This window comes from Podarcis pityusensis, assembly GCF_964106645.2.
Source record: "Podarcis pityusensis genome assembly, chromosome: 8".
Taxonomy (NCBI): domain Eukaryota; kingdom Metazoa; phylum Chordata; class Lepidosauria; order Squamata; family Lacertidae; genus Podarcis; species Podarcis pityusensis.
In genome coordinates this window covers 26,383,111-26,403,964 of record NC_138033.1, presented here as the reverse complement: position 1 = coordinate 26,403,964, position 20,854 = coordinate 26,383,111, and the positions used below count along the sequence as shown (strand labels likewise).

The window sequence follows — 20,854 nt, the reverse complement described above, 5'->3', positions numbered from 1 at the left end:
CCTCTCCCACCAGGAGACTTTGCGCTTCGGCCCGGACTCGCCCTGTTGCAAAGCGATTCCCAGAATTCAACGTTCCCGCGTCTCAAGCCCCGCCCTTCGCCCTAGGAAATGCCCAATAGCAGAGGAAGCAGGAACCTTGCCCCGCCCACTAGCCTTGTTCCCGCCGCCTTGCCCCGCCCCCTTCTCGCTCTCTCTCAGCTCTCTCCCAGCGGGTCTCTGTGAATGTTTTGCGACATTCCGAGCTAGTCGTCTCTGTCCCCGCATCCCTCCCCACACTCTCTCCAACACACACACAGCCCCACCCTCTGCCTATTTACTTTGCAAGTAAGCCCAGGCCAACAGATGCAACAATTTTAATAGCTATAACCACGGAGATTACTCCCAGGGGTCCAAGACAACTCTCATTGTGCCAGAGATCTGGACAGACACACCAAATACGAAAGTGGCTGTGTAGTTCAGTTTCAAAAGTAATCCCACAAAGAGCCAGTGTGGTGTAGTTGTGAGAGTCAGATTTGGAACTGAGAGACCAGGGTTCAAATCCCCACACTCAGCCATGAAGCTCACCAGGTGAACTTGGGTCAGTCACTACCTCTCAGCCTAACCTATCTCACAGGGATGTTGTGGGGATATAAATGCAATAAACAAATTAAAAAGTCAAAGCAGACGTGTTGATTCAGAAGGTGGAGCAAGGGGGGGGGGGTACAGAATCCACAATCCATACTGGGGCAATCTCCCTGCATTAGGCCCACACATGACAGTCAATGAGTGTACAGCCTGTGTACGCAAATAGCTGAGCTGTACACTCCTATGTTATTCACATGTAGCCTTCGACGAGTGTAGTCTGTACCAGTGTACACAACAGACTGGGACAAATCAACTGAAAACATTATTTCCGTATTTTAATATTTTGTTGGAAGCCGCCCAGTGTGGCTGGAAAAACCCAGCCAGATGGGCTGGGTATAAATAATAAATTATTATTATTGTTGTTGTTGTTGTTGTTGTTACTATTATTATTATTATCAGCTGGGAAAACATGAAGACAGGAAGCCCACATTTGGCCACAGTCTTAAGCCTAGACTGTGGGGCAGAAATTCAAAGGAGACTGTGTTAGGTACTGCACAGGTTTCAGGAAGCACCACCAAAGGCTGCTTTGAAAAAACACAACTTTCAAAAGCATTCATTCTTTATCAAACAAGCTTTACTTTTCATGATGTATGACACCAGTCTGTGCTGCGGATTTTATTTCCTGCATATTTTAGCATAGGTTTTGATTATATTTTACCACATTTCACACAGGACAGAGAAGGAAGTGCATAGCAGCACAAAGTTAAATGATGTAGGGACAACAGCCATCAACCTAGATGACTCTAAGGGGAATTAAGACAAATTCATGGAGGATAAGTGCAAGTAGATAAATAGGTACCGCTCTGGCGGGAAGCTAAACGGCGTTTCCGTGCGCTGCTCTGGTTCGCCAGAAGCGGCTTAGTCATGCTGGCCACATGACCCGGAAGCTGTACGCTGGCTCCCTTGGCCAATAAAGCGAGATGAGCGCCGCAACCCCAGAGTCCGCGACTGGACCTAATAGCCAGGGGTCCCTTTACCTTTCTTAATACTATCAAAGGCTACCAGTCACAATGGGTATATATTACATTCTGTATTGGGGCAGGATATGCCTCTGGATCCCAATTGCTGGGGAACACAAGTGAGGAGAGCCATGCTGCCCTCATGTCCTTGCTTGTAGGGCTTCCCATGGACATCTGGTTGGCCAGTGGGGGGATGCTGGAGTAAATGGGTCCTCTGGTCTGATCCAGCAGGGCTTGTCTTATGTTCTTAGAACGAGGGCTCCCAAGCTGGTCCCTGGAGCATCCATGGACTGAGAGCTTCTTTCTTCACTATCCATAAAGTTGTGGAATTCCCTCCCCACAGAGGTGCTTTACAGCTTTCAGTGACTGCTGAAGACACACCCATTTACCCTGTCCTTAGATGTATGAGGTATGTTTCCAGGACCCACCCTATTCCTCTGACTGGAATTTGTTTTATCTGTTTCTAAGGGTGGGTCATCATATCTCAAGGTGTACATTTTAATCCACATGTGTGTCCACTATCCACGTGTCTCCCTAGGGCCCAGGCACCCTCCCAAGGCAAAAAATACTATTTATTTGTTTAGCCAAAGCCATCACAAAAGATAGAACACTCCCAAGAAGTTTAGGATCTTTCTACTGGAGTTGTAATGAGCATCTGTTATGAGTATGTGTTTACCCTTAACCTTATGCCCACAAGAAGTTCACACACACCCTCCATGCACATTTGCGTACACACATATACAGGCTGGGAGCCTCAAGTGGGGCCCCTCACCCAGGGCAAAAAAAAAAACTAGCTAGAAGCCACACACACACAAACACAAACACACAAACACACCCCCATAGCTACAGCTTTTCTTGAAGCCTAAAAGAACACAAAGTCTGAGGTGAGAAACAGGTAATGAAGCTTAAGCTTTAGATGTTATAAGAATTTTAAGGTCTTAGATATGTAATAAATGTTAAAACTGTTAAGATAATCACTCAAATGCTTGATATCACCAGTTCTGCTTCAAAAACATCACGGCTTCCACCTCTCACCCTTTAAAACTATCTATTCTAAACTCTAAAAACCAATCTTTCCATCTTTCTGTACCAAAAAGCAAAGCTGGGCTAAATTTCAACCCATCACCATACACCAGAACTTAAGAATTACCGGTACCCTCCAATGCTTGCAGATACACGTAGCCATAAATTGGCAGAGTTGGAAGGGACCCTGGGGTCACCTAGTCCAACTGTCTAAATTACAGGGTTCACAGCAAGATTTGTACTATCAGAGAGACACACACATGTAAGTACAGACGCACAACTGGGAAATGCCCTATCATGCAAACACACATGTGTACTAAAGGAAAAAAGAAGGAAGGGGAAGATTAAAGTACCAACTTCATATAGAAGCCTTTAATAAACCTTAAGATAAACAGTTTTAAGAGGGAATTTACTTTCTTAAACGAAAGAGTCTAAGGGGTGCTTATAACGCATAAAATACCCAGATTGGGCAAAGTTTCTAGAGAAGAGTTATAAAATAAAGAGTGAACAATTTCCTGAACTTGCATCATAAGGGTAAGCCTACTATATAGGATAGGAGTAACTTAAGGGTTAAAATAAGCACACACAGAAAGTGAAAAGGGGTGAGAGTACCTTCCACACCAAAAGGAGTTCCTAGCAAACACTCTCCCCCCCTTTGCAGTTTCCTCATGAAAGGAAGCTTACTTGGGAGTAAATTTACCTGTTAAGGCACAGAAGTAAGGGGGGACGGGACTGAAAGAGACTGAAACGAGGGCGGGGGGCATTTTCCAAGAAAAGAGGTCAGGAAATCCTGGCTGACCTTACAGAGACTGATATTGGGAGTCAAAATGGTTTCAGGGAATCAAAATGGTTTCATGAGGTCTTCCTGTGCTGCTCCAGACATTGGTACATTTATGAACATTTATTATATATATATATGACCTTAAAAGTCTATTACAGTACCAAGCAAACACGTACATAAATATATAAACCAAACCATGTCTGGAACAGCACAGGAAGACCGGGCTGAAACCATTTGGACTCCCGAACTGACCAGATGTTTTTTTCTGCAAGGAGGGAGGGGGTAAGGGAACCTTCCCATTGTCTCAGGAATTTGGTAATCACCATTTCAAAGGAATGGCCAGACTACCAGGAAAGGCAATCAGATAAGGCATTATCAGATAACCTGGCAGACAGGAAAAACAACAACATTCAAATTTCTGTTGTAGACCACCTCTTCTGTGATGTAGGTATGATGTTTGTGGGGGGTGGTCTTGGGTTACACCCCTTCTGTGATGTATGTATGATGTATGGAGGTCTTGAGCTCCAGGGCAGGGAATTTAAAATGTCTATATAAGGGCGGGCACACCTTTGTTCTGGGTCCTCCTGCGTGTGAGGGGAGCACCCTGTTGCAACAGCTTTAATAAAGATCAGGTTTACTAGCTGCTTTGCTTCTCAATATTCTCTGGTTGACCTCAATTATCTTCTCCTACCGGTAGAGAACCCACTTAAGGACTCTATATGGGCTCTTGGATACCCCATAAGGAAAGAAGGGCAGATTTTGTTTACAACACAGAGCCCTTGATCCCGTGGGGGCCCCAGAAGCAACATTAAACCCAGTTTGAGTTGCACTACTCAAGTTGATTAATTTTTTGTATTTCAATCATAGGGACCAACTCCCACAAACCATAGAAGAGGTTCAGATTGGCACACACCATTATTGTTATTATTATTATTATTATTATTATTATTATTATTATTAGTGGCATCTGTAAAAATACAATTTAAATTGTAATAAAACACAATAAATGAACTATTGGAAGCAATGAAAATAAAATGAAAAATCATACAGCATCTAACACATCCTATTACAACAGAAAAGTCATTAACTGACCCTCAAGACCCTTAGCAATTTTCAAGTGGTCCATGGAGAAAAAGTTGGGGAACAGCTGTCTCAGAACTTACAGGAGAGTGTTCTTTGCCAAAGCTGCTAAGAGAGTCTTTGCGATAAATTGGGTGAAATAATTAGCTGTTTCTTGAGCTGAAGGCCAACTGACGTAATAGTACTGGTATGTTACTGAAGTCTAACTACTGTGTATTTTTGTTATTTTCCACTGGAAAGACTTCCAGTGACCTTTACTTAATGTAGATAAACGGACTTTGAACAGAGAAAAAGAAGCAGCTTGTGAGACTCCTCAATTTTATCTCCCCTCTCTCCTAGCCAGTGGCGAAGCTGCATGCTCTGCTACTGGGGGTGGCGAGCAGGCAGGGGCGTAGCTGGCGCCCCCATGAGGGCATGCCACTTTCAGGGGCATGGCGCGCGTTCTGGGGGCATGGTGCACCGCCTGTGGGGGCTCGGCGCCCAGCGTGGGGGGTGCGCAGCTTGTGTCCGGGCAATGGCACCCTACTGGAATAGTGATGCTGGGGGCGGTCCACTCCCTCTGCACTCCCGTTCCTCTGCCAGCGCTCCAAGCAGGTTACTCAGGATGCCTTGCCAGGCAGTGCTAATCCTGGGAACAGCACTGCCCGTTATCCAGCGGAACTGAAGAGCATCACTCCTTGGCAGCCATTTTCTGATCTCTAGTCCTCCATAGGAAGCTGCCCTGTACTGAATCAGCCGGTTGATCCATTTGAGTCAGCATGGTCTACGCCCAGTGATGGGGAGCTTCCAAATGCATTTTAGGCATCTTAATTTCGCCCGCAGGACTGTTTTCCCCAAGCCACTCTGTCCTGCACCTGCTGTCGTATATGACATCAGCTGTGGGACGGGTAAAGATGGAGCTCCCTGCCAAAAGTGGAATTTGCCAAACCCCTAAACCTTTGCCTGTGTGGCTTGATTTCAGATTGCCCAGGGCAAGCAAAACACTTTACCTAATGGCATGATGATATCAGGCAATTGACAGATGAGCAGCCGCATCCACCTGCCCAAATGGCCTGCAGGCTGGGCCCAGTTCCCCCTCTTTGACTCTTGATCGATGCTGACAGCGCTCCATGATTTCAAAGTGGGGACATTCCCAGCCTTATCTGGAATTGAACCTGGGCCTTCTGCATACAAAACAGATGTTCTACCACAGAGTTACAGCCCTTCCCTGGGATCTCAGCAGTTCTTGCAATGGGGATGGTTGGAGCAGGCATGGCCAGCCCTGCCCCTGGGCACAGTGAGTCACAGGTATCCACATTTTCCTTTTCCCTCCTGGCTTCCCTGCAACACACCAACCTCTCTGCTCCTCTAGATTGCAGGCTTGAAAAGTCCACCTCACTCTTACGTACCAGAGGGTGGGAATAGGCACACTTCCACAGGGGAACTTGCAGCAAAATCCTCTCTGCTCAGAAGTAAGTTTCAGCCCAGGGATCTCATACTCCTAATGGCTTAAAGAGAAGAAGGCGGAAGGGGTCTTCCAAACCACGGGGGCAACCACGGGAAAAGCTCCCTGTGACAACCTTAGTGGATCCAACAGGCCTGCAAATGGGGAGGTAGTCTTTAAGAAGATAATTCCATCTTCTACACAAGTTTTTTTAAAGAGCAGGACAACAGAGGTCCTCCTTTGCCTCAAGTCCCCCTGCCAGGAAGAGAATTGTAGCCACTTGCAAGATGCTTTCAATACAAAGTCCGACCATTCGCCTACGTAGTTCAGTCAGGTATACCTGGAGATTTATTTATTTACCCCATTTCTATCTCACCTTTTTCTCCAAGGAGTTTACATGGTTCTCCCCGTCCTCATTTAATCCTCACAACAACGCTGTGAGGAAGGTTAGGTTGAGAGGCAGTAACTGACTAGAAGTTACCCAGGGCCAGATTACACCCTGTAGAGGCCCCTAGGCAGTCAAAATCTCAGGGCTCGCAAATTATCTCCTAATACTTTTTTTATTTTTCCAACCAACAGTTTTAATAAATGAATTTTATTACACAGTATTATTTTCATTCGTTGTTGTGGGGGCCCTAAAAGGCATGGGGCCCACTCTGTGTATTTGGGAATCCGGCACGGAAGTTACCCAGTAAGCTTCATGGCTGAGTAGGGATTTGAACCCTGGTCTCTCAGGTCCTAATCCAATGCTCTAGCCATTGCACCACCACTGGCTCTCTGTTCCAGGGACTGAACCTGGGACTGTCTGCAGGCTCTACCACAGGGTAGACTAGGGCTCAGACAGACACTACCATAGAGTATCCCTAGGACTAACCCTAACAGGAATTAGAATTGAAGGTCTGTGCCCCATTAAAAAGCAGTGCATTCAGGATGCACAGTTTGGGGTGGGGTATTTTGGCTTCCCCCCTCTCAGGCCCCCACATGTCTTGGCCTTTCTCTCTGTCAGGCATCCAGCCCAGACAGGGTCAAGCGACCACATAGGCTTTTTATCAGCTATTTAAACATGGCATACATTTAACCTCGCTTTGGGCTGTCTGACTGGACCTTTGCACAGCGGGTGAGAAGAGGACGATGGACTCAGCTATTGGGGGTACTGATAAAGCCTGCTCAAAAATCAAGGTCCCTTCATTCATCCCTCTCTGTCCCCAGGGACTCTGATGCAGGGACTGTCTTCCGATTTGGCAGGCTGGGAGGACTGCACCATTATAAGACTTGGGAGACTTTACTCCTGCCAAATTATCTTCCAACCACCAAAGAGGAAGATCTGTTCTGCACATTGGAACAGGGTTTGCTTACCTCTGGCCCTCCAGATGTTTTTTGACTCAAGCTCCCATCAGCCCCAGCCAGCATGGCCAATAAATTATCCAGCAATCATCTGGAGAGCCACAGATCACCCCCCACCCAAAAGAAAACTTTTTATGCCAGGGATGGGTAACAATTTTAAGTCCAAGGGCCACATTCCCTTATAGGCAAACTTATGAGGGCCACATATGAATAGTGGGTGGGATCAGAAGCAAAAGTGAGCGGAGCAATGAATTTGAGTTTTGCCTTTGTCCAGTACGTTGATTCCTAAACACACTCACACTTCCCTCTCTATCCTCTGTCCAGACAAGGAACAGCCATCATCAGATGGACACATTCCAGCGATGCAAAAATACTTGAGTACAGAGCAGAGTCTGTGAGGGGTGTGGCTTGTAGAAAGTCCTGAGGGCCAAATGGAGAGGCCTGGGGGCCGCATTCAGACCCTAAGCTTGGAGTTCCAAACCCTTGTTAATAGGGGATTAGACCAATTGACAGAGGATAAGTCTTTCAGTGGCCACACCATGTGTAGATTTAGGCACAAGACATTGCACTCCCTTCCTTCTGCACTTCTACTTCTGTTGCTGCCTCTCCCTCTCCCTGACCTGCACAGTTTTTGCTGCCGCCACCAGCGCTCTCAAAAAGTGCTCCCAAAATTACAGGGGCCATGTCACCTCCCGCCCCGTTGTCATGCTCTGAGAAAAGGGTCTGACATGGGTGGTGGTGAGGAGCAAAGATTTAGTCTGCTGAAGCAAACAGAAATGACTAAAGACCCTAGCAGCTCCTTAAAAGAGGAACAAATAGCATTTAACAAATTAACTTTTAACATGTCTACCCTGAAATAAATCCCCTGGAATTTAAAAAGGTTTTTGCCCAGCTAAGTGAGTATAGAATTAAACTATTAATTGTCTTTTAAGTAGTTGTAGTTTTTTAATAGCATTTTCTATTTAAAGTGGCCAAAGATTATTTTGTTATTTTTAGACATGGGACTTATTTGTGGAGCTAATTAGCCCCCTTGTTTTTGCACAGCTTCTGGACTTTTCTGGATCAATCAGGCTGCAGGACGGCGGGGCTGTTGGCGCTGCGTTCGTTTCACTCTGGCTTCCTGCTGTGGGTTGCAGAATGGAGGCAGGGTGCAATTGCTTATCGCATGTGAGCAAAAGGAAGGAAGGTTCTTCTGTGGTATATACAATGACGCACCCTCCACGCCACATCTGCTTTGAGGAGTACCAGCTGGAGTCAAGGCAAGGAATCCAAAAGGGGCCAGAGGCGCCTGGGGAGCTCTCCTGAGCAAGCTCTGGGCACTCTGGGGGTCTCTGCCAACCCAAGGGCCGCAATCCTTCATGGGCAACCTTCCAAGGGCCACATGCCAGTGATGGGCAGGGCAACAACTGTTACTTCTCTATGTACAATAGGTGACAGTCCAGCCACACAAAAAGGAGATGTTTCTACAGGCCCATGGCAAGCTATGTGTTTCTTTTTAAGCCATGCAAGGGCTAAAAATGCAGATAACATTGTGTCTAAGTGGGCCTTCATCTGCTTGCAGTAGCCGGCAACAGAGGGCAAACCCCAGCTGGACACTTTAAAGAGCCCTGTGCTTCCAACAAAGCTTTCTCAGCTTGGATGAACAGAGTTCACATCCTAACTATACATTTAAAGCACTCTTAGTCATGGAGAATCCTGGGAACTGTAGTTTATTAAGGGTGTGTGCACACTCAGAGAATGACCTCCAAACCCTCCTAAACATCTCCGCAGATGCTTACGAAAAACTTGGCCTATCGCTCAACATTCAAAAAACCAAAGTGCAGTACCAACAAGTACAAAACAACCACTCTGCAGTGCCACAAATCCACTCAATGGTGTCATGTTGGAAAGTGTCAATCACTTCTCCTACCTGGGCAGTTATCTTTCCACAAGGGCTGACACTGATGCCGAAATCCAGCATCGCCTGAGCTCTGCGAGGGCAGCTTTCTCCCAATTGAAGTGCAGAGTGCTTGAGGACCAGGACATTTGCAGGGAAACCAAAATGCTCATTTACAAAGTTATTGTACTACCAACCTTACTGTATGCTTGTGAAACGTGGACCTCTTATAAACGCCATCTCCAACTCCTTGAAAGATTCCATCAACAGTGTCTCCGGAAAAAATTACACATCACTTGGGAAGACAGGCGAACTAATGACAGTGTACTGGAAGAAGCAAAGTTCACCAGTGTCAAAGCAACGATTCTTCAACATCAACTTTGTTAGACTGGTCATGTTGTTTAGATGCCTGATTATCGTCTTCCAAAGCAACTACTCTATTCCGAACTTAAAAATGGAAAGCGTAGTGCTGGTGGTCAACAAAAGAGGTTTAAAGACTCTCTCAAGGCAAATCTAAAAAAAAGTAGTATAAACACCAACAATTGGGGAAAAACTGGCCTGCAAGTGCTCCAATTGGAGAACAGCCTTTACCAAAGCTGTCATGGACTTTGAAGACGCTCGAACTCAGGACGAAAGGGAGAAATGTGCTAAGAGAAAGGCACATTTGGCAAACCCTCACTGTGATCAACTCCTGCCCAGAAACCTATGTCCCCACGGTGGAAGGACGTGTGGATCCAGAATTGGCCTCCACAGTCACTTATGGACTCATTGCTAAGACCATGTTTATGGAAGACAATCTTACTTGGCTACGAGTGATCGCCAGAGAAGAAGAATGGGGGTCAGGCCTACCAGGGATCAGCTGCTGTGCTCATTAGGCGTGACACCCTGCCTAGTGCAGATCATATTTTTAGTAATGAAGAGTTAACTCCAACTAGCATGATGTGATTTACTGCTGGCTCGCTTGTGACAGTGGAAGACATTCAGTAAAATAAAACTACCATTTTTAAGCTTTTGGGGCCCTTCCAGGCGACCTGTTAGTATACATCCTGATTTGCTTACATGGTGATTAGACTATTCCGATTTGATCATTGGGAGGTTATGCAATAATGAGCATTTATCCTGACTTACTTGCATGCTATGTTTACACATCTTCCCATTAACCATTAGTTCATCCCATACTTTTCATTAAATTTCCCTGTGACGTTCCTAACCACAAAAGATCCAGTTGTTCCTTTTAAGTGGATCTGTTGTCCTAGGGAAACAGAGAACCTTAATTCACTTTAATTGCACAACCCTAGTGTTCAAGAATGGGCTTGAATCCTTCCCTTAAAATACTGACAGTCTGGAGGCAGCTTTTATGACTTAAAGAAAGAAAGAAAAAATGTGATGATGGTTCTTCAACATCAATATCTGTATAAATACCCTAACAGTCCAAAGCTCTTTGGGGCTTTTGGCTGCTATCAACAGACATTGTCAATCATTTAGCAAATGTCATGTGTAATCTGCCTGATAAATTCTGCTTTGGTTTCTTGGGTTCAGAATATACACAGGAAACCTCCAGGCTGCTGCAACCACATGCCTATTATACAAACAATTGTTCTTGAGAAGAGGAATTCTTATTAGGCAATAGTCCTGATCTCCACCCAAACCAAGCTAAGCCAAGCACATAGCATTAGCATCAATTTTAAAAAAGCAAGTCTGGATATCGACAGAGAGGGCTACAGTTTGCAAGCTTGGTTTGCATGGATAGAAAGTGCCAAATTCAGAGCCTGGCATCTCCATTCCAAGGCTGCCTCTCAAGTACCAGAGCTGGGGAGATCTTTTCTGTAAAAGCTCCTGCAGAGCCAATCTGGGTATCACAGAATTGGATCACAGAATTGGATAAGGTTTTGTAGGTGATCTAGCATGGAATATTAGGTGGCTCTTAGACAAAATTCTGGCAGCTATAGACTGAAGTGGAGATACATTGTGCTGAAACTCTCTGTTTGAAGCCCACCCCCTAGTTTCAAAATGAGCTGCAGGGATTATCACCTAATCTTCCTCCACACACTCCATCATCCAAAGCATATGGACTAGAAACATAATTTTAAAAACATTCTCCAAATGTAAACTGCTATTTACAGAATGCTGAAAAACAAAACAAAAAAACCCTGAATTTCATTAGAGGCCATGCTTCTATTTAGTCTTGAAGGAGCTGCAAAATCAGCATCACTTCCTGAGTCTTACAATGTAATGATGTTTTTTGCAAGACATAAGTATTTCAAGCTTGATATGTCTTGTAATATTTTTGTAACATGGGCCTATTTTTAAGGATTGTCCCATAACTATTTTTTTAAAAAAGGTAAAAAAAAGCACTTGAGATATATGCAACAGATAAAAGAAGACATTGCATAATTGTGCCTGTGGAGTGTGACTGGTAAAAATTGGGTGCATTAAGAACTGTTAAGGAACAGTATTGTTGAAATCCCCAGTTCTCAAATAGCTGACTCTTGCTCACAAGTTGCTGAGCGAGAAAAACCTGCTGGCAGTTGTCATCCAGAGGCTCACGTGTAACTTGTCTCCCACACATGTAGAAGCAACTCTTAGCTTTATTAAAACTGAAAAATAGCTCCCGAAGGCTGCCAATGGGAATGGAGAACCAGGGGTGCAAGCATCTGCTTAATCCTTTCCCTCCAGCTGTTTTTCTGCTCAAAATCAATCCCTCCAGTTGCTTTTCCACCCAAAGGGAAAAGAGAATTATGCTGCTGTTCCTCTGTTCCCCATCAGTCTCCTGTGACTGCTTTTTCTTACAAGCAAAACAAGAAACTGTTGTGGACATCTCTGATGGAGCCCCAGGAGACTTTGGCCAAAACCAGGCAATGGATGGCTGGCTTTTCATTGGCGCTGGCTGCTAATCTGAGGGGGTTCTTGGCAAAGGGACCTTGGTTATTATATAATAGGTTCCCCTCCCTGCCCCCTGATTTGTGGGACAGAATACCATATAACAAAGCAGTGGGTTTTATTTTATTTTTAAAGTGACAGAGCCCGTGTGGGTGCCTGCCTCCCAGTAGCTGCCATTTTTATTTATCTGCAATGCCCCCAAATACTATGTCAGTCTAAGACATTGTGGGGGAAACAAAATGGTAGCTACAATAAAAACTTAAGAACATAAGGTGAGCTTGGTGGGATCAGACCAAAGGCCCAGGATCCTGCTTTTACAATGGCCAAGCAGATCCCTATGTGACGCGAAAGAACAGGGCCGAGGCTCAACAGCAACTCTCTCCAATTTCAACTCCTAGCAACTATTCAGCAGCATATTGTCTTTGACACTGGAGGCAGAACATAGTCATTATGTCTAGCAGCCATTGACAGCATTATCCTCCATAAAGAGGATGGGTATCATATCACAGGTGGAACAGACTCCCTCGGGAGATGGTGGACTCATTGGAGGCTTTAACGCATAAATTGGACAGCCAACAGTCATGGATGGTTTAGCTGAGATTCCTGCAATGCAGGGGATTGAACTAGATGACCATCAGCAGCCCTTCCAAGTCTACAGTTTTATGATTCCTCCCTTGCAATGCTCTGGACTGCCTGAGGCATTCCAGCAAAACAAAATGGCAGCCACCAGCTGAATTATGACTGCTATACCTAGGTCTGCCCTGCAAGCAGTGTGGGGGGCTGAGGCCATGCAGGCAGCAGTGTGAGGGGGCTCTACCAAGGTGCCAGTGCCAGATGTTGGATCTGCTTCTCATCTACTGTATGCAGGAATATGTTCCTCCTCAGAAAGCTGCCTGCACACTGTTGTTGGGAGACCCTGTGGAGCCTTTTCTTCACCAGTGGTCAGATTGTGACACCCCCACCCCCCAAAAAAGACACAGCTGATCACAAATTGGGAGAGTCAAATGGCAGGTCAAAATTGCCTTCCTTAGGTCTGCCTTTCACAGAACTGTTTGTTGATTTCAGTTCCTTCTGGATTCCCCTAGTTTGGTTGCTGGTAAGCTTTGTTACCGCTGCTGGATAATTATTTGACATTTTCCTTTAAACTGCATTTTTGTTTTAAATGGTGGTGTTGCTAAGTTGTCTTCCTTGAAATCCACTCTCCGGGGAAGAAATGAAAGTTATGAGTTTGCAGGTACCAGAATTTAGAAGTGCCAGACTCCCATCGTTCATGAATTTAGTAAGTGTTAGAATTTAATCAATGCTTGAAGAATCACTAGAAGTCAGATTCTTAACAGCTGGACTCAGCTACTGTGTCAGGAGATTGCCTGAGAAATAGGTCATTAACAGAGAACAAAGACAAGGAAATGGGCTATCAGCAAAGCAAAGACCCTGCGCCAGCCCCGCCCTGAGATAGTGAGTAGAGACAAAAGGAGAGCAGTTGTTTAAGGTTGCAGTGGTGATGATTTGCCCTAGCAGAAAAGGTTCCCGTTTGTTGCAGCATGTTGGAGAGAGGAGCTGGAGCACAATGTGGACTGCCTGTTTGAATCATAAGGTTGCAGCAATGGGAGAGAAAGGACTCTCTTGGAGTGCAGTGCTTTGAACCCCTCCTTCGTAGGCTCAGGTCATATATATGTACAGTGGTACCTCTGGTTACGAACGGAATCTGTTCTGGAGGTCCATTTGTAACCGGAAACCGCTCGTAATATGAGGCGTCATTAGCGAAAGCACGCCTCTCGATTTCCGTTCGCATCCTGGAGCAAAGTTCGCAACCAGGAGCAGCTACTTCCGGGTTACCAGAGCTCATAACCCGCAGCGTGCACAACCAGAGGTACCACTGTATAAATAAACCATATTTCATATATCACAAGGACATCATGTTCTCCACTGTGCCTCATTTCCCAAGGAAAAATGAACTCTGGAATCTCACACTGCTTGGAGACTGGGGCACCATGCAACACTACTTTCAGAAATAAATAGACTACTTAGGAAACAAGCTTAATTCCTGCAAAGCATGACATTATTATAACCCTCCCTTCTGTATCCAATGTCCAGGCAGTTCGTGTTGGTCCTCATGTAGCCTAACCATCCATGTACAAGAAAGAGGTAGCAGAAGACTTGAGGGAACCCCAAGGTTTGCAGAAGTACAAAAATACTTCAGGGTGGAAAATCATAGAGGATAGGAAAGGGAAGACCCTCCTCCCACAAGAGCATATCGGGAATGAGAATGTCCAGTGGTCACAATGCCGGTTGAGAGGAGAGAAAGCCAGGAGGAAACATCAATATGTGTTTGGGACTATTGGTAACTAATTTTGCACCCCTATCAAAGTTGTCTCTACAGACGATGTCCTAGTTATGCTGCTATCGAAAGGGTTGCTGTGGGGATGAACGAGACAGAAGACTATAAAACATTTGGCTTGTGAAAATTGCTTTATAGAAACAAATGGCAGAAACAGGCCCATTAAAACGTATAAAATATAAGACAGACAAGAAAAAACACACACAACATGACCTTCCCAGCCTTAGTTCCTGCAAAATTCTGTCTAACTCCCTGAAATTTCTTTTATATGAAACTCTGAAATTGCATCATATTCATTAGGTGAACACCAAACACATTCAGAAATAGTGTATATCTGGTATATCTCTCTTGAAAGGATACCACTTTAGAATTCCGATGTGGGAGCATGTTGCAAGGCTTCCCCAGAGAGAGAGAAATCACTGCCATGTGGGAAAGGAGCATGTTCTGGACCAATCTGCTCCCTAACATGATAGGTTTTGTTCTTTAAATTTAAAAAATGTTCATGATTAAGTATGGCCATTTGAAGACATTAAGATCATCTTTCCAAAATGTTGTACAAGACCAAAAGTGGCTGTGTTGAGATATAAACAACAACCCCCCAACACACACAGGGATAGTCACATGCAGCCTTCAAAATAATGCCATGCAGCCCATGGGGCTTTTGCTCCTAACCCCTCTTCATCTTCTCTGCTAACTATACAGTCATGAATGATGCCACATTTCTGTGTCCAGAGAGGTTTCTTCCCGCCCCCTCACTTTTAAGCACCAGAAATAACTTGAACAAGCAATTCCGCCAGGTATTCTGAAATGGCACTCTTCCGAGAGGTCTACTTTAAAAGCAAGGGCTTTTTAGTCTGACTGAAAGCAAGACTCAAGCCAGCTAAAAGCCACACCTTTGATTTAAGAGGTTTGAAGAGCACCCATTTCCAACCAAGCCCACCCCACCCCTTTAAGGAAGCTCATAAGTGCCAATCTACACAACTCTTCAGACAGGGTGAAGTCAAATCCGATGGCTGCATTTTGAAAAGCAATGAAGATTCCAACCAGGTGGGTGGCCACATCCTGTCTCAAGACACAAGGCATTGTTGTCTTGCCACATGCCGCCGGTAGTTGGGAGTATTTCTACAAACTTGCTTAGGGGCACTGAAGTGCAACATTATCAGCCCCTTTAGGCTGCAATTCTATGAATGCTTACTTGGGAGTCAGGAGCCCTACCGGACACAGTAGTGCCTACCTCTGAGCAAATTAAGGAGGATGTTGACAAGCTGGAACGTGTGCAGAGAAGGGCAACCAAGATGATCAAGAGTCTGGAAACCAAGCCTTATGAGGAACAGTTGAAGGAGCTGAGTATGTTTATCCTGGAAAAGAGGAGACTGAGAGGAGATTTGACAGCCATCTTCAAATATCTAAAGGGCTGTCACATGGAAGATGGAATCTTGTCCTGTTCTGGAGGGTAGAACTCGAACCAATGACTTCAAGTTAAAAGAAAGGAGATTCTGACTAAATAACACAAAGAATGTTCTGTCAGCAAGAGCTGTTCAACAGCGGAATGGACTCCCTTGGAAGGTGGTGGACTCTCCTTCCTTGGAGATTTTTAAGTAGAGGTTGGATGGCCATCTGTCATGGATGCTTTAGCTGAGATTCCTGCATTGCAGGGGGTTGGACTAGATGACCCTTGGGACCCCTTCCAATTCTATGAAATGTTCATAGGCTCTTCCTGATGTTAAATGCCTTTAAACCAGTGGTGACTGACCTACTGTCTTCTGACTGTTGTTGCACTAAACTGCCCTTATCACTGACTATTGCTGGCTGGGGCTGATGGAATTCCAGTAACACCTGGAGGGTTACAGGTGAGCCACCACTGCTTTTAATGAAGAAGGAGAAGCCTTTTTTCATCAACTGCATAATTAACATGGGGATTTATCGGCACAAGATTTCTCAATGGTCACAAGCACAGACGGTCTTTTAAAACAAGACACACACAGGCTTGCAAACCATAGAATCGTAGAGTTGGAAGAGACCACGAGGAACATTTAGTCCAACCCCCCTGCAATGCAGGAACCTTTTTGCCCAACGTGGAGCTCGAACCCACAGCCCTGGGATTAAGAGTCTCATGCTTCACCAACTGAGCTGGCACCTCCAGGCAAAGTACACCCTGGTGTTCAGGGAAGTGCTATCCCCAAAACACCCCACCAAAGAGCTTTACAGGCATCTCTGGTTGGGGATGGAACATGTGCTCAGCGGCAGAGCAGAGGGCAGTAGGTCACAGGTCGAATCCTGGCTGCCTCCAGTGAAAAGGCGCAGCTGCCAGTCAGCGTAAATCCTGGGGTAGATGGTCACATGACCTGGCCTGGTATGGCAGCTTCCTGTGTTCCTGCTGGAGACAGAATGTTGCTTTAGATCAGGGATAGGGAACGTCAGGCCTGGGGGTTGAACGTGGCCCTATAGGCCTCCCTATCCAGCCCCCTGGACTGTCACCAGGCCATATGCACTCCTAAGCTACACCCGTCGCCAGCTGAGCTTTGCATCCTCCTTGAGTGTCTTTGGTTGGCTGAAACATGTCACTGAACTCTAATAATGCCTCTTTGCTTGCCTGGATGGAGGACAGAGGGGTGTGGGTGTTTAGGAATTACCATCCTGTACAAAGGATGCCCACTTTTGTCTCTGGCCCTGGAAGGTTGCCCAGAATGGAATTCAACCTTCAAGATAAAAAAGGGTCCCCAGCCCTGCTTTAATTGGTCCTTTGGCCTAACCACTTGTGTGTGTGTGTGTGTGTGTGTGTGTTCATTTTACTTTTAAAATCCAGCCACAAAAGCCAGCCCTACTCTAGATAAACACATACAAGACACTCATTTTTCCCTGGATGCATCACCTTCACCTAAATTACTAGGGTGAGTTTTACTCCAAATATTACCATTCGGCTTTACCCCATCCAAAGGGTTATGGGGTTCCACTCCTTAAGGCACGTAAACATGGCAGCTTCCCAACTAGCTGGATGATTGTTGTTGTACCTGACAGGAATGATATTTTTCTCTGGGACACCCCTACCTTGTGGAAAGTCAGAAAGCAATCTGTGAAGGCACCACAGTCTGACCCAACCTTGCTAGGGTCCCTTCCCCCAGCAGCTGTGGAGATGCACCATGGGGTCTGTGACTGCATAGGTCAGGCATGCCGAAAGAGCATCGAGGGATGGCTTTGGCATGGAGCAAAGTTGGCATGTGCCCAGAGGCCGTTGATGCTTGAAGGACCCTCCCACCTGGTCAGGTATGGACTTGGTGCTAGCCTTCGTCCATCTCTCCTGGAACTCTTCCACCACTGAGAAGACCAGAAGGGAAGACATATTAAGTGTGTGAGTAACTGTCTCTCTCAAAGGGAAGGCAGGGGGGAACAGAACCACCTCCTGGGAAGTCCTATTGCATCCAGGAAGCAGGCCTCTTCCTCCCACAAGATGGCTGTGCTCATGTCACTTCCTTTCTGGTGCAATATCTGACCCACCCTCGCTGCTGCTCAGATGTAGTAAGCAACCCCAAAGTGAGCAAGCGACGTGCTCTTAACCATAGGAAGAAACACCAGCTGTGCCAGGCAAAAATGTCCAGTCCCCTGAATTACAGTGACACAGGCACACCCAAAGCGGGAACAAGGAAACTGGCAGGTCAACACCCACCCACCCTCTATTCCCCCACTCTGTCCTTCTCACTCCTCTTTCCGATGCAGTTTGCGCTGCACTCTGGCAGTCATGAGGAGGGCCGTAAAGAAGCAGATGGATGCCACAAGAAGGCATAGGGAAGAAAAAAGTGGAGCCAGGTCGCCGTGGAGCCGTGAGTAGATGGGCCGCCTCGTTTCGTAATCCAGAAGCACCGCCTCCACCTGGGTAAGCGTGCAAAGCATCAGGAAGACGTGGAAGATCTGGTGCCCCTGGCCCACAAAGTGGCACTTGCCGGGAAACCACTTTTCGGGGTAGGGGTAGGCAAAGAAGAAGGCCGCAATCAGGAAAAAGAGGACGTGGCACTTGTGGTATAAAACGGCCACGTCTGTGAGTCCGGAGGAAGGGGAGACGTAGATGCGGTGCAGCACCGGGCTGATGTCCAAGGCGTACGCCAGGGCAGAGGGCATTTCCTGGCAGAGCCTGCCCCGCAGGGAAGAGAGGTGAGGGCTCCTGTATTTGGCATAGCAGGAGCCGGCGCACGAGAGCCAGGCAAGCAAAATGGCTCCCGGGATGTAGAAGCCCGCAACCCTTATGTGCCACTCGGGCTCAATGGCGTAATAGTAATGCACCAGAGCACTGCTGTACTGGTATGTGGCTACGCCCACGTAGTCCAGGAAGAAAAACGCACAGTGCCAGAACTCAGACTTGGCCTGCAGGAGGTGTGCCAGGGTGCTGAAGGTTGTGTAGATGACCGAGGAGGCGGCGATGACGAAGAGGGGCTGCGTGTGAGGGTCGCCTAGGAAGTCCACCGCCTGCGAGAGCCGCCAGAACCTCACCACCAGGACCAAGGCGGCCACCAGGTGCGTCCAGACATTGACGGCCTCGTTGTGCCGCTGGAAAAGCGACAGGAAGTAGTACTTCCAGGTCTGGTTGAGCGGCCGGTAGCCGGCCTGGATGTAGGGCTTCTGGAAAAGCCGGGGCACGTCCGATGCCTCCACCGTGCAGGAGGCTGAGGGGAGGGCCTCCTCCAGCAGCCGAGGGACTTTCCAGAAGTGCTGGGCACTGATGAAGAGGCGGCTGAGCTTTTCGGACACGATCGTTGCCATGGCAGGAATGGGCAGGCCCTGCAGAGCAAAACAACCCCTTTCAGGAAGAAAAGAGGAAGCAGAGTTGGGTTTGTGTTGGTTTGCATTTTGAAACAATGGATGCAATAACTGACAGTGGTTGAAACGGGAGCCACTGGGGGAACAGGGGGAATTGGCAGAGCAGGTGGCTGCTTGGGGAACAAAGGAGAAGCTCAGCAGTGTAATCCTAACCCTACTTACCTGGGAGTAAGCCCCACTGCAGTCAATAAGGCTGAGTTCTGAGCAGTCATGGTTAGATTGTAGACTGTTAGCGTACAATCCTAAGCGCAGTAGGAGGAAGCCCCTTTGAGCAAAGTGAGGCAACTTATAGGTAAACATGCAGAGGAATTGCACTGCCTGGCTCTGATACCTAGCTGGAAACAAGACCCTTTGAAGGAAGTGGGTCTTGCTTCTGAAATGAAATGTGGCTGGAATTGGCCTTGCAAAAAGGAGCGTATTCCCTTTAGAGTAAGGAGGGAAAGGTGTAAACGATGTAGGCAGTATTATAACATGAATCTATGTAACGTTTTTTCACTCCTGCTTTGATTACATCAATCACTTTTGCAAGGCAAGAGGTGAGAAGCTGAGAATGAGCTTGCGAGGAGGCATACCATGGGCAGACTGTCAGGCAGAGAAGCGCAACAGCAGCTGATCAGTGGTCCACTGTTTGCAGACTAAACTTAGTGGCCTGGTTCACAAATAAAGCTAAGCCATTATTAACGTTAAGCAAAGCAAAGTTCATAAACCAAGAAAAAGCCATGGGTTGCAGGTGTGCCTTTTTGTAGTTAATACACAATAATCAAGCCATTGGGTTGACTTGAGCAATCAAATCATGATAGAGGAAGAAGAACACTGGAGATACGGGATTCTGGCCAGCTGGCTAGCAGTAGCCAGCAGCTTACTTTGTACAACACCATTCGAGCTAAATCCATTACAACAGGCTACCTGAGCAATGGGAAATTAGGATTCCAACACCTGTATCCTTTAAGATCCAAGAACACTCAGCTTCCATCCCAGATTTTACCAAGTTCTTTCATCAAGGCGGGGGGGGGGGGAATCCTGTTTCATGCTTCTAACTTTTGTAACTACAACTCTAGATTTTTGTCAAATAGATTGGTGTGTGTGGGTGTGGGTGTGGAAATTCTTCTTCCCTTTTTTTTTTAAATCCCCAAAATGAATGCAATAATTAATCAACAACAAAAGCATTGCCTGGCCCTGATTTCCACCACCATTAAACTGCAACCCGCTCAACCTCCTCCTTCCAGGAAACGCCTTCTGTTCAAAGGCATTTTTTCATCTGTTGCCAAAGATGGGCTTGGTCAGAATTCCTAACACCACGAGCACCCCCTCCTAGCCAAAGATTCGTCTGGCTGAGATCACTTTCTTAACATAACAAACGTGGGTTTTTTTGCAGTGCTCAGAGGGAAAATGCCAGGCTCTCTTCTACTCTGAATCAAGCCATGGGGCGCCAGAACCTGACTAAATACCAAGGCAGGCAATTTAGCAGTCTTAAGTCAAGATGGATTTAGTGAGAGAGATTAGGTGGCAGCTGAAGGGAGCCTTCTCTCTGAAACCCTGGAGCCCCCTTTCCCAATGGGGTGCCCTCCAAAGTTTCAGGTGAAGGGCTGGCTCTCCCTTCAACTACTAACTGATTTCGCCACCTGCCACCCAAAGAGTGGCTGTTCCTCAGCACTTCTGAGCAGGCCTTGTAGATTGAGGCTGTGTACCTGTTACTGTTAAATATGCTTACAAAAAT

The 20,854-nt window shown here is 46.5% G+C and overlaps 1 protein-coding gene across 3 annotated transcripts in view; it reads right to left on the bottom strand.

Moving 5' to 3' along the window:
* LOC308483200 (membrane progestin receptor alpha-like) overlaps window positions 1-20,854 on the bottom strand; it is a 30,249-nt gene that overhangs the window by 7,648 nt on the left and 1,747 nt on the right. The window contains exon 2 of one of the 3 annotated variants that reach the window (XM_081016800.1): window positions 14,441-19,117. The exons of 1 other annotated variant lie outside the window; for it this stretch is intronic. In XM_081016800.1, the coding sequence (XP_080872926.1) occupies window positions 18,022-19,117 (1,096 nt within the window). In that variant the 3' untranslated portion in view covers window positions 14,441-18,021. Of the gene's footprint in view, window positions 1-14,440; window positions 19,118-20,854 lie in introns of those variants that run through there. One more of the 3 variants, XM_081016801.1, reaches the window with a different exon arrangement.